A 14873-nucleotide genomic window follows, 5' to 3' on the forward strand; every position below is an offset into this window, starting at 1 on the left:
ACTCCTGCTTCCAAATGACATCATTTGGTGCAAAAAAAGAAATGTTTACAACAGGATTTATGCCGACATTTAAAGTTCAAGGACAGGTTTACCACTCAATTGGGTCACTGCTTCCATTACAAGGAGAAGAACCTCAATTTCTTCAACTCTTCTTCATGGGAAATGCAGAAGCAGAGGCTCAGCGGAGATGCTCTTTAGTTCCTAACACTCGCCTTGATACACTATTTTGCAGCAGTTCCTTCACTCCAACAATCCATATGTTCAACTTTTCAAGACTGCACTTGAATGCATGCCAAATGACAATTACAAGGTTGTCATTCGAGCTGACAAAACACCACAAGGTGAACATCAGCGACGTTTCAATGCTCCCACATTTGATGAGGTAGCCATCTTGAATGTAGGTAATGATTTTCAAAGTCGTGACATTGTGCTTGAAAAAAGGAACAATAGTTTGCAACGAGTAGCAGAAAGTCACAGGTCCTATGATGCTCTGCAATATCCAATCATCTTTTGGCAGGGACAGGATGGCTATCACTTTGGAATACCTCAGACAGATCCTACAACATGCAACCCTTGCGGAAAAAAAGTGTCTGCCATGGACTTCTATGAATATAGGATCATGACAAGATTTGCAGAGGAAAATCCCATCTTGAAATGCAGACACCTCTTCCACCAATTTATTGTTGACATGTATGCAAAGATTGAGAGTGAACGTCTTTTATATATCCGACTAAATCAAAAGAAGCTAAGGGCAGAGGAATAAATTCACCTTAGAGATGCTGTTGCAAATGATGCTGATCCAAAAGAGTTGGGGAAAATGGTTATTCTTCCATCAACTGTTACTGGAAGCCCACGACACATGCATGAGTACACACAGGATGCAATGACTTATGTGAGAAAATATGGCCGTCCAGATCTTTTCATCACATTTACTTGCAGTCCTGCCTGGGAGGAAATTGGAGGGCACCTGTTGCCGGGCCAAAAAACAGTGAATCGCCATGACCTTATTGCTCGGGTTTTCAAACAGAAACTTTCAAAAATGATTAATCTCATCACAAAATCACATATTTATGGTGAGACGCAGCGCTGGATGTATTCAGTTGAATGGCAAAAAAGAGGCCTTCCTCACGCCCACATCTTGATCTGGCTGAAACAAAAAATACAGCCTACCGAAATTGACAATATCATAAGTGCCGAATTGCCAGACCCTCAGATTGACCCATTGCAGTTTGACACCATCACAAAAAACATGATCCATGGTCCGTGTGGGAGTCTCAACAAAAATTCTCCCTGTATGATTGATGGCAGGTGTTCAAAGCATTACCCACGATCCCTGGTCCAAGAAACCCAAACAGGACAAGATGGATATCCGGTCTACCGAAGAAGAAAGCCAGGGGATGGTGGTTTCACAGCAAAGCTCAAAATGCGTGTTGGATCATCACTCCAAGAGATAGAAATTGACAACAGATGGGTAGTGCCTTACAATCCTTTGCTCTCAAAAATCTTCCAGGCCCACATAAATGTCGAATCTTGCAACTCTGTGAAATCAATCAAGTATATCTGCAAATATGTCCACAAAGGAAGTGATCAAGCAGTTTTTGAACTCCAGAAAAAAGGACCTGTTATTGATGAAGTGGAGGCATTCCAGATGGGCAGGTACATAAGCAGCAATGAAGCTGTTTGAGAATACTAGGATTCTCGACTCATGAGCACTACCCACCAGTTATGCATCTGAGTGTGCACTTGGAAAATGGACATAGAATTTACTTTACCACAGCAAACTTGCAGCAGCAGCTCCTAACACCACCTAAGACCCCTCTCTTGGCAATTTTTGAGCTATGTCAACAAGATCCTTTTGCAAAAACAATTCTCTACTGTGATTTACCAAAGTACTACACTTGGAATGCCTCCAGAAAAACGCTGGAACTGAGGAAACGGGGGCTTGATATTGAAGGCTATCCAGGGGTGAAAGCAACCGATACTCTGGGTCGTGTCTACACTGTTCATCCATCAAATGCAGAGTGCTTCTACCTGCGCATGTTACTTCATGTTGTCAAAGGCCCTACATCATTTTCTGACCTGAAGACTGTCGAAGGACATGTGTGTGAAACATTCAGGGACGCTTGCCAAAGAAAAGGACTTCTGGAAAATGATGGACACTGGGACATGACCCTCAGTGAAGCAGCAGCCACACAAACCCCAAAGCGACTAAAGCGGGCTTTACACGCTGCGACATCGCTAATGTGGAGTCGTTGGGGTCACGGAATTCGTGACGCACATCCGGCCGCATTAGCGATGCCGTTGCGTGTAACACCGATAAGCGATTTTGCATCGTTGCAAAAATGTGCAAAATCGCTAATCGGCGACACGGGGGTCCATTCTCAAATCTCGTTACTGCAGCAGTAACGAGGTTGTTCCTCATTCCTGCGGCAGCACACATCGCTGCGTGTGACGCCGCAGGAACGAGGAAGCTCCCCTTACCTGCCTCCCGGCCGCTATGAGGAAGGAAGGAGGTGGGCGGGATGTTACGTCCCGCTCAGCTCCGCCCCTCCGCTGCTATTGGGCGGCGGTTCAGTGACGTCGCTGTGACGCCGCACGGACCGCCCCCTTAGAAAGGAGGCGGTTCGCCCGTCACAGCGTCGTCGCTGGACAGGTATGTATGTGTGACGGCTGTTGTGCGGCACGGGCAGCGATTTGCCCGTGTCGCGCAACAGATGGGGGCGGGTACCCACACTAGCGATATCGGGACCGATATCGCAGTGTGTAAAGTAGCCTTAAGACACCTCTTTGCTATTATTCTAACAACCTGTAGCATTTCAAATCCTCTTGAGATTTGGACAAAGTACAAAACTGATCTCAGTAAGGACATCCTCATGCAGATTAGAAGGGAAAATCCTCAGCAACTCATCAACTTCACTGAGGAAATGTTCAATGAAACTTTAATGCTCCTTGAAGATCAGTGCATAACAATGTCAGGAAAAGCCTTACAGTTGCTTGGTTTGCCTGCTGCAATAAGAAATCCTGAAGGCATCCAAATGTGTAGGGAGATTTTCATAGAAACAAACTACAATATGGATGAACTGACAGCATTTGTGTCTCAGAACGAGCCAATATTGGTACCAGATCAAAGGGACGCCTATAACTACGTTTTAAGTTTCAGTGAAACCAACAAAGGTGTGATTGTCTTCCTTGATGCTCCAGGAGGAACAGGAAAGACATTTGTAATCAACTTGCTCCTGACAAAATTTCGACAACAAAATAAGATTGCACTTGCAGTGGCATCTTCTGGAATTGCTGCTACGCTTTTAAAAGGTGGGAGGACAGCACATTCGACATTCAAACTACCACTTAACCTGTCTCACAGTGACAGCCCCATGTGTAATATTGCCAAGGGATCAGGACTGGCCAAATTGCTTCAAAAATGCAGTGCCATCATTTGAGATGAATGCACCATGTCACACAAAAAGGCTCTGAAAGCAGTGGACAGACTTCTGCAAGACCTGCGTAGCAACAAATATATCATGGGAGGAGTAGTTGTAGTTTTGGGAGGTGACTTTCGCCAAACATTACCTGTTATTCCAAGATCAACCCCTGCAGACGAACTCAATGCCTGTCTCAAAGCATCATACCTTTGGAGAAAAGTAAAGAAAACGTCACTGAACACAAACATGAGGGTCTACTTTCTGCTGGACAGTTTTCGAGCCAGCTGTTGACTATTGGAGATGGCAAAGCACCCGTAAACTCAACCACTGGACAGATCACCTTCCCAAGCAACGTTTGTTGCATTGTGACTTCCATTGAGGAGTTGAAAGCAAAGGTTTTTGCAAACATCCAACTCCACTTTAAAAATTCTGGCTGGCTGTGTGAAAGAGCTATTCTAGCTCCCAAAAATGACAACGTCAACAAGATCAATCTTCAAATTCTAAATCTCCTTCCAGGTGTGTGCACAACCTACAAGTCAGTGGATACAGTAATAGACCCTACTCAAGCATTATTTTATCCAACTGAGTTCCTCAATTCCTTGGAGCCACAAGGACTTCCTCCCCACAACCTCTTTCTAAAACCTGGAGCATCTATTCTGCTATTGAGAAATTTGGATCCGCCAAAGCTGTGTAATGGAACAAGACTCTTGATTAAGAACCTGTTTCCACATGTAATTGAGGCAACCATTTTGACAGGATGGGCCACAGGAGAAGATGTTTTCATTCCAACAATTCCTCTTATTCCATCTGATTTGCCTTTTGATTTTAAACGCCTCCAGTTTCCTGTTCGACTGGCCTTTGCTATGTCCATCAACAAGGCTCAGGGACAGTCTTTGAAAGTAGTTGGAATTGATTTACAATCTCCATGCTTTTCTCATGGTCAACTTTATGTGGCCTGTTCAAGAGTTGGAACAGCCAAAAATCTGTTCGTCTTTGCACCTGAAGGAAGAACAAGGAATGTCGTCTATCAAAAGGCTCTCGAATGAGGAGTAGAAGATTACTTCACATCACTTGGCCAATTTAGTTAAACCTGTGTGGAATATCTGTGGTGTTGAAATATATGTTGTGAAATGCTTCTATTAGCTTAGTTTTTGCCTTTTAATAATTACATTTGTATCTATTTGTTTTGTGTTTTTTGTGCGCAGAATAATTTTTTGTTAATACATTCTATTTTGTTAACAGCAGTTATTAACCCGGGCGAAGCCGGGTAGTACAGCTAGTATATATATATCTATATATACATATATATACATATATCTCCTATCCTGGTATATATGTCCTATTCTGGGCCCATCCTGGTACATAGGTTCCGTATCCTGGTCCGATCTGGTATATATGTACAACACGACAACGATCCAAAACACAAGGCCAAGTTGACCTGTCATTGGGTACAGCAGAACAAACTGAAGGTTCTGGAGTCGCCATCTCAGTCTCCTGACCTCAATATCATTGAGCCATTCTGGGGAGAACTCAAGCACGCAGTTCATGCAAGAAAGCCCAGGAATTTACAGGAACTGGAGGCTTTATGCTAAGAAAAATGGGCAGCTTTACCATCTGAGAAAATAAAGAACCTCATCCACAACTACCACAAAAGACTTCAAGCTGTCATTGATGATACAGGGGGCAATACACGGTATTAAGAACTGGGGGATGTGAATTTTTGATCAGGGTCATTTGGATGTTTTTGGTTGTTATTATGATTTAAAAAGAGAAAACACAGTAGTTTGACAATAAATGGCTTCACCCAACCACTAACCATGAGTGGGAAAAAAATTGTGTTATCCTTCAAATTCTCTGAAAAAAGAAAGCAAAAAGTCTGCCAGGGTATGTAACCTTTTGAGCACAACTGTATGTACCTACATCCTGGCCTGGCATATACAGTATGTCTCCCATAATGGTATATAAGCTCCCCATTCTGGGCACTTTAGTATATATCTCCCCCATTCTGGTATATATGGTCTCACATCCTGGTGTATTTGGCCCTCATCTTGGTGTATATGTTCCCCCGTGTATTTATGTTTGCTATCCTGGTATATATGTTCCGCATCCTGGTCAGATCAGGTATATATGTCCCCATCCTGGTATTTATGTCTCCTATCCTAGTATATATGTGTTGCACACAGACCAGGGGATGCCTGGTGCACGGCGCAGCACAGAGGTTACAACGAGATGGAAAGGGGGTAGATAGGCCCTTACAGTTTGGAGAGGGGAGACGTGTCACACCTGACACTAACCTGTGCCTGTACCCTAAGCTCAGTAATGTCCCTAAGCTGGTCCTTCCTCCCACCACCGTCATGTGCCTAGTCTTTTACTGTCCCTTCACTTACAATGAATAGTGATAAGGCCGGTGAGTGCACTTAAATCTGCACATAAAACTCAATGTAACTAAAAGAGAAGTTGCCATGTTGCGGATTTCAACCACGCACCGCAGGTCAGTTTACACTAAAGAAAAAAAGCCCAGAGGGTGTGAGATTTCTAGAATTCCCAGACACTTTTGCTGGAACTGTAAGACGCTGCATTTTCCATGTTTAGCATCAAGAACTCACTAAGAACTCATCATGGGCACAGCCGTATAATCCGCATGGGACAGCGCTGCAATCGTCTCATATAACCAATTAATGGGACGCAGGCATGATACCAGTCGGGTATTGGATGGTTGTCCCTGTATATGTCTTATTCCGGTGTACGGCAGCATTTCTCTACAATTTATACACAGTTTACGTATTAAAGTGTGTCCGAGCACCGCTCTGTATCTGGAGTAATTTGTACCTTTCCTAATTTACAAAATCAGTGCCCATTAGTGCTTTTTTGATCAAAAATAGTGTTTACTAAGTCCCCTATGTTTATTTCTATGCACTATGCTTTTATTTAGTTACAGCAGGGTATATGTTCATATTATTCTTATTTTGGGTTTTCTTTGTCTCATGGCCAGTGTGAACATGCGCTTATAACATGCATGTGTATTAACTTACGCTCCGGCTCATTTTTTTAAATTTTTTCTCTAGTGTCTTGTACTCAGTACAAATAGGGTGTGGCCTCTTTTTCAAATGAGACGAGCAATTCATCCATTACAGCCCATGGCTGTGTGCCTATAGTCGGGACCCAGCCATTCTCTGCCCTTATTCAGATTGATGTCTGTTGACACATGGTGAGGTTTTAATATTAGAGTGTAGGTACCATCTTGATTTGGGTACACCTTGTCGCGGTGGGATGGCTTTACGCTTTTTTGATCAAAATTAGTGTTTACTAAGTTAAGTCCCCTATGTTTATTTATATGCACTATGCTTTTATTTAGTTGCAGCAGGGTATATATATTATTCTTATTTTGAGTTTTCTTTATCTAGTAGCATGGATAAAGAGATATTTAGAAAATGAATTTATAAAGATCTTTTATAATATGCTAATGAGTACAGATGAGTTACCCCCCGCAGTTTGGTTTGCCGAACCGAACCGAGCATGGAGTGCGCTAGCAAAACTTTATCGAACCAAGCCTGAACCGAACTTCGAACCTTTATCAAACCGCATTGGATTCAATGGGAGGCCAAAAAATAAGGAACAGAAAACCCATTTAGGGGGCTTGAAAGGCTTCAAAAACAGCAAAAATATGTTTTACAGTGCAGCACCACTGTTTTGGCCTAGCCATTAGCTTCCTAGGCTATAGACAGAAGAAATATAAAGGTGTATGACAGACAGGTGTAGGGCTGGTGCTCCCATACCCCGGCCAGTACAGACAAGACACAACTTGGAAAGCTATGCAGTAGTCAACCACTGAGGACTCTTGGTTCTTTTAAACAAACAAACTTTTTTTATGTAGTAGTCTGTTCATTCATTATTCTTCCAGGGACACAGCAGTACAATAACATTAATTGCCCCCTCCCCATAGGGCTTTATAACACCAGGGAGTTACGGTCCGTGCTACACAGGCTGTGAGCCATTATTTTTTATTTATATATATATATATATATATTTTTATATATATATATATATATATATATATATATATATATATATATATTATATATATATATATATATATATATATATAATACAAATATAAATAAATAATATATATATATATTTATTTTTTTTTACTTTTTTTTTTAATCAAGCTATGCATTATTGGGCCTGTGGCACTGTGGCAGGCCTGAACGCTGGCAGTAGCCTATCCATAACATTAGGAGACCCATTTACCAGTCTCCTCCTTTAAAAACAACAGTCCAGTACCATCAATTGCTTCCTCACCAAAGGGCTTTCACACAGCAGGGAGTTACAGTCCACTAAACACATAGGCTGTGGGGTTTTATTTGTATTTTTTGGTTAAAAATGTAATGCGGGATGGTGGAACCAGACCCGCTGCACGCTAGCAAGTGCAATGTGACGGTCGCACTTGGCGCTAGCTGTCGCACTGCAGCACACCCTTAAGGGCCGGGGATATCCTTCACCCGCCTGCAGGTCCTGGCAAGGGGGGACTTTAACAGAGCTCTTCCCAGGCAGCAACAGTGTGGTAGCTGGCGACCGGGCACACAGCGGCAGATGGGAAAAGCACACCAACTCAATATAACCTAATGGGAAAGGAAACAAGACACAAGACAGAAACCACAGCAGAAACAAAAGGAGGTGAACCAGCCATAACCAAACTAAGAGAAAGCTGAACTCAGCTATAACCAAGGAGAAGCCGTAACCACCGCAGAGAAACTCAAGGAACCAAGAGACCCAACAACCACCCGCACCACTGAATTCACCAGCAACTAAGGCTATGTTCACATTTCCGTTGTTTTGCTTCAGTCACAATCCGTCGCCTTGAGGAATTACGGTATCCTGCAAAATCTTTTTATATATTCAATATATTATATTATTTAATGTAATATTTATAATATATTTCCCATAGACTTCTATAAGCGATGGATTGTGACTGATGGCACTGCGTTGCATCCGCCGCCTGACGATAAGTCGGTTACTGACTGACCGTCAGGCGGGAGCAACGCTGAGTGTAACTTGTTTTTGTGCAGCGGATCGATTTTTTTACTGTGAGCATACGCACAGTAAAAACCATGATCCATTGTAAGTTCCAGCGGCCGGAACGATCAGCAGTTCGCCCGGCTTTTCTGAGCAATCAGCTGATCACCCGACGGCCGACTTTTCAGAGCTATCAGCTGATTGCTTACAAAAGCCGGCCGCCAGGCCATCAGCAGATTGCTCACAAAAGCCGGCTACCGGGCGATCAGCTGATTGCTCAGAAAAGCCGGCCGCCGGGCCATCAGCTGATTGCTCACAAAAGCCGGCTACCGGGCAATCAGCTGATTCCTCAGAAAAGCTGACGGCTGCCTTTTGAAAGCAATCAGCTGATCGCCCGGCGGCCGGCTTCTCTGAGCAATCAGCTGATCGTTCTCTCTCTCTCGTTTTTATACTGAAATAATTTCATAGAATCCGCTTTCTCATGACAATAAATTCCATTTCTTCATTCCTTGCCACCCGTTGTACAACGCATCAGTCACAAGCGTCACGCAACGCAGGTGACTGATGCAAAAAAACGGAAATGTGAACATAGCCTAAGAAGACAGATTGCAGGGTTAAATCTGCCCCCAGGGCTCATGTGACTCTGAGGCAACGTCCATTCCCCACCCTCTGTCCACAGAACATCCCATAATCATGTGGGGAACACCGGTGTATTGGTCCACTGTATAAGGCCAAAATTAGGCTGAAAAACCTTTCGTAATCCGGTAGATAACCAAGAAATACTTTAATTCCGGTTTAGGTGTGCAGAGGGGGCTTTGCACTATTTGCATACCAGTGGTGGCCATACTTGTTTCGGACAATGAACCACATATTGCGTTCCATGGCTATTATATAATATTCACGGCTAGATTTTTTCCGTCTGTTGGATCGCATATTGAGTTTCCCGGCCGTCACATGATATCGGCCGCCATACTGCTTCCAGCCGGTGGAACGCATACTGCGCTCCATGGATATAAACACCAGTGAGCTGACATTTCTGGAATCGCACATGGCTGCGGTTCTATTACAAAATCAATTGGCATCCGCTGGACATCACCAGGTTAGCACAGGTTAAAACTTGATGGGGCTGTTCTCTTAATCAGCTCTCCTCACTGGTTGGACAATGACATGTCCAGGGTCCTGTATATATATCCCCTAATTTTATCAAGTGGCACACTCCTGATGAAGCCAGCCTGACTGGCGCAATGCGTCGGGGGGTTTTCAGCGCCATCCTGACCCTTAAAGGGGTGGTTCACCCATATTTTTTATTGTCTAGATCGATATTATATTGAGAAACAATGTTTCTCTCAAATACCTTGTGTTGACAATAGTGCCTGTGAGAGGCGCTATTGCAGACCGCTGCTCCCCGTCCAGTGACGTACCCGTCCAATGCTGCCTCGTCACATCCGTGCAGCCGGCTACAGTCTTCCAGACTCTGAGCTTTGAGCGGTGTTTCACTGCTGTCACAGCCCATCTGCTCCCTCCTCCTCCTCCCTCCTCCCTCCTAGCACAGCACGGCTCGTCTCCTGCTCCCCCCTCCCTCCTCCCTCCTCGCAGAACGCTGCAAGCAAGAGACGTGCTGTGAGGGAGGAGGGAGGAGGAGCAGGGAGCAGATGGGCTCAGAATGCAGCCGGCTGCACGGATGTGACGAGGCAGCATTGGACGGGTACGTCACTGGACGGAGAGCAGTGGTCTGCAATAGCGCCTCTCACAGGCACTATTGACAACACAAGGTATTTGAGAGAAACATTGTTTCTCAATATAATATCGATCTAGACAATAAAAAATATGGGTGAACCACCCCTTTAATAATGGGCCCCTGGTAACTATACCTTCACTTCTATTCAGGCCACGGACTCTAAACTTGGCTTATAGCCTTTTTTTTTGCCCCCCTTGAGGCCTGGACATAGAGATATTGGTGCATACTCTGTTCAGCTTAACCACCCTCAAGATAGATATGGAGGGTTAAGGCCGCTTTACACACTGCAATATCGATACCGGTATCGCCAGCGTGGGTACCTGCCCACATCGGTTGTGCGACACGGGCAAATCTCTGCCCGTGTCACACAACATCGCCCGGACCCGTCACACTAGTTACCTTCCCTGCGACGTCGCTGTGACCGGCGAACCGCCTCCTTTCTAAGGGGGCGGTTCGTTCAGCGTCACAGCGATATCACAGCAGCGTCACTGAACCGCCGGCCAATAGAAGCGGAGGGGCGGAGATGAGCGGGACGAACATCCCGCCCACCTCCTTCCTTCCACATTGTGGCCGGGATGCAGGTAAGGTGAGGTTCCTCGTTCCTGCGGTGTCACACGGAGCGATGTGTGCTGCCGCAGGAATGAGGAACAACTTCGTTACTGCTGCAGTAACGATTTTTGAGAATGGACCCCCATGTCGCCGATGAGCGATTTTGCATGTTTTTGCGACGATGCAAAATCGCTCATAGGTGTCACACGCAACGGCATCGCTACAGCGGCCGGATGTACGTCACAAAATCCGTGACCCCAACGAGATCGCTGTAGCGATCTCGTAGCGTGTAAAGCCCGCTTAAGGTATCTCAGTGTTAGGACCAGGATGACGGGTAGGCCCATGAGGTGGATCCACTGGACTGAGCACCCCACCGAGGGCAAGGTGCCCGGTAGCCGGAGCACTACGGGTAGCAGGACAGTCCGTTCAGAGGAGTGAGTGTAGAAGTCCCTGGGACCACGGAGTCTCTGAAGGTAGTCCGGGTGACGGAGCTCAGGTTCGGAGGCCGGGATGATGTCAGGCAGAGTCCGGAACCAGCGGAGCGGGGAGGTTGGTCACCACACGGATCCAGGGATTGGAGACGGTAGGGACTGACAAGATGGCGGACAGTCACCGTTCGGAGTTCTGGAACCGTCAGGACCGGTTGGCGAGACAGGAGCGGCTCTACAAGAGAGATAGGTAAGTACGGGACAAGGCACAGGGAGACCTGACTCCTAGCTTAGCAAACACGAAGAACAGGCCCCGCCCACTTGAAAAGGAACCCCCTATATACCCTGTACCTGAATCTTCAATATCCTGTTGGAGGACGCTGGCCCTTTAAGAGAGGGTCAATGACCGCACGCGCGCCCTAATGCGCATGCGCGAGGCCCGGGTGCCAAAAGCCAGAGCAGGAAGCGTTGCACAGGAGGCAGGAGTGCCGGGCAGGTTCAGCATAGCAGACGGGCGCCGGGAGCGGGGACCGGGTTGCCTGGTTGACGCAGGTGAGGAAGCATGGAGGCTGTGGAGCAGGGGACCAGGGAGCGTGGCACAGGAGCGGGGAAGCGTGGCACGGAAGCCGGGGAGCGTGGCACGGAAGCCGGGGAGCGTGGCAGGGTAGCCGGGGAGCGTGGCAGGGGAGCCGGGGAGCGTGACACTCAGCCACATAGCGGCAATAGCATTTAATCTGTGGCACTGTATATGGGAACTGGTTCATTAAGATACTGGGAGGTATTGTTATGTTATAATGATCTAATTACCCTATGATCGTATGTACCATGATTACACGTGGGATTCTGCATTAATATGGCTGCAGTGTGTTGGCATTTAACCATTACTGGTATACACAGGGACCCTTTATTCGGAACTTTCTGCGATTATGCAGGGTTATTCAGGATGACAGCTGATTTGTATTCGTATTTTTTAAATGATTTTAAATGTCTGTCTGTTTGCCACTTGTTATATGAATAAAATCTATACATGTTTTTGCACAACATAGCTCCATGTCAGGTATTATTTATTCACTATAATATGAGAGCATGGTGCCTTTTATGTACTTTTTTCTTTAAGAGTGTTGGTTATTTGGCACATAGCTTTTTCCAGGAATATAGGTGGTCCCAAGCCTTCTTTGGTGGTCACTCTGAGGCAACGTCCATTCCCCACCCTCTGTCCACAGAACATCAGAAGGAGAGGAGGGGAGTGGAATGGAGGGAACCTCCCACCATCTGGCGTCCCGTATCTGCAGGAAACAGCTTACACCAGGGGACCCAGCATTTTGGGGTCCCTGAGTGACACCACTGCTGGGAGGAGCAGCGTCCCACCTCCCAGCGACCCCCAGGGCACGTCGTGTGCATAGATGCAAGGTGCGTCCCCCGACAGTAACACCCCGCCCCTCGTGGCCAGCGAAGGATGACAGATGTCCCAACAGGGACCCAGAGCACACATAGTAGCGCGATGGACCCACTCAGGTGCAGAACCACCAGACCTGACAAGAAGTCCAGCCATGCATAAGTGGGCCTGTGGCAGTCTGAACCCTGGCAGTGACCTCTCCACAACATTAGGAGACCCATTTTCTAGTCTCTGCCTTTATAAACAACAGTCCAGTACCATCAATTGTTTCCCCTCCATAGGGTCCATAGGGAATTGCCCCCTCCCCAAAGGGCTTTCACACAGCAGGAGTTACAGTCCACCAAACACATAGGCTGTGGGCCTTTTTTTGTATTATATTTTATTTTTTTTTAAACCCAGACATTATGCATTAGTGGGCCTGTGTCGGGCTTAGACTATTCAAGTACAAGGAGACACTATTATAAAGACCAAAGAAAAAAACTCCTAAAGATAATATTAATTTAATTATTAAAAGACAGTAATAAAACTAAGTAGGTTTATTGATAGCCCCTATACTTCAGACAAAGTCACGTGAGGTGAGTGCAAAAAGAGGGCGAACAACTGGTGAAGGGATAGAGAGAAATAAATATCAGCCGACACACACATTACCAGATTGCTATAAGGTAGCAGGGGATGGGCGAGCAGGGACCGAGCTGTTTCCTCCCCCTTACCTACCTACCAGCGGAGGTGCACCATACTGATTTGGATATTTAGATAGTTCACTGGCAAATTTTGACCAGGCATTAATAAGTACCAATAACAGGAAATGTGGGTCACTGGGTAATTTAGAGCAGGTACTGTTTCAGCCGTGTATACAACCTATACCGGCTATAAAGGACAATACACAGGAAGGGGGAAGGAATGCCTTATAGTTAGGGAATGGGGGAAGTGGTGACCCCTGACTATGACCTGCAGCTCACCCTCACAGTCCTAACAGACCCTATACAGGTTCTGCACGTGTCGCCGAGCTGGAAAACCTGTGACCCTATTTCACCTTAGCAAATGGGCCCTAAGTAAGGATGGAGGGTATAAGCTCTTTGTCAACAGCACTATCACTAAAGGAGGACACAAGGGAACAATACATGGCAAACACAACAGCAATCACCAGATCCCTGGTAGATAGCAAAGACAAACACTTATCTGAGCTGCAGCAACCACAGGAGTCTGGAGCAACAGAACAACACGACTGCTCCACAGCTCAATCAGGAACAAACTATAAACCGCACCTAAGTATCCATAATGGGAGGTTTATAAAGGGAGTCAGAGGCTGACAACAGAGAGGAAAAATGGACAGATTCCCAGAGTCCTACAGTCTGCAGCTGCAGAAACGGGGATGTTATGATCCGGAACCATGGAAGACCACCACAAATCATTGGCAAAAGGTGACAAGAGCATTGGCAACTAATCTGGCCGCCATCCCCTTACTAACCATCACAACTAGAAGTAGCCGAGGGGTGAACTAACATCCTGTGCACCGCGAACCCAGCCGGAGAACAAACTATCCTAAAGGTAGGAAAGATGAAAAACTCTCTACCTCAGAAAATAGACAAGAATAGCTAGCCCCCCACATTCAAAGACTGCGGTGATATAGGAAAAACACAATACACAGGTAGATGACAGGATTAGCAAAAGGTGAGGCCCCCGCTGACTAAAATAGGAAAGGACAGGAAAGGGACTGATGGTGGCCAGAGAAAAACCCTGCAAAATACCAACTTCCTGATAGTACGAAAAGGCCCTCAGATCGCACGATCTGAACTCCGTCCTATACCAGGTGCCCTTGTCATACCAATGAACAGAAAACAAGAATCATAACAAATTCAACAAGCCACAAATACATGGACCCAAAGGAGCTTTACTCCACACAGGACTGCAGGGAGTTCCCCAACAAACCACTGAGGGGGAAAATCCCTGCAAGCAAATAAACTGCAAGCAACCACAGCAAATGACAAACCCAGATAAGAGCAAAAGAACCAGACAATAAATAAAGAGCAAGCACTTATCTGGAGTAGATGTGGTGTAGAGCAGGATGAAGCAGGCTGGAGATACAAAGAACAACTGACATCCGGCAACAGCCTACAATCAGACCAGGATTTAAATAAGCAGAGAGTTAACAAAGGAAACGCCCACTGCACAACACACCTGGTCCAAGTCCAAACCATTCCTGGCCACCAGAGGGAGCCTCCCAGTAGCCAAAACATAACTAACATTCACAACACGGGGAACTCTTAGATAACAACACGTGCTGCTAATCTATGGCCACTCTCTGCCACAGGATTGTCATCTGA

At 45.9% G+C, this 14873-nt stretch overlaps 1 protein-coding gene across 1 annotated transcript; it reads left to right on the forward strand.

The window, feature by feature from the left end:
- Positions 1 to 289: 289 nt before the first annotated feature.
- LOC142255841 (uncharacterized) lies at positions 290 to 4468 on the forward strand. Its single transcript, XM_075327289.1, is given in 4 exon segments — positions 290 to 1656; positions 1761 to 2100; positions 2832 to 3221; positions 3584 to 4468. Coding segments are annotated over 4 exon segments (2982 nt in total).
- Positions 4469 to 14873: the final 10405 nt, after the last annotated feature.

Source organism: Anomaloglossus baeobatrachus, chromosome 11 (assembly GCF_048569485.1).
Source record: "Anomaloglossus baeobatrachus isolate aAnoBae1 chromosome 11, aAnoBae1.hap1, whole genome shotgun sequence".
Classification (NCBI taxonomy): Eukaryota; Metazoa; Chordata; class Amphibia; order Anura; family Aromobatidae; genus Anomaloglossus; species Anomaloglossus baeobatrachus.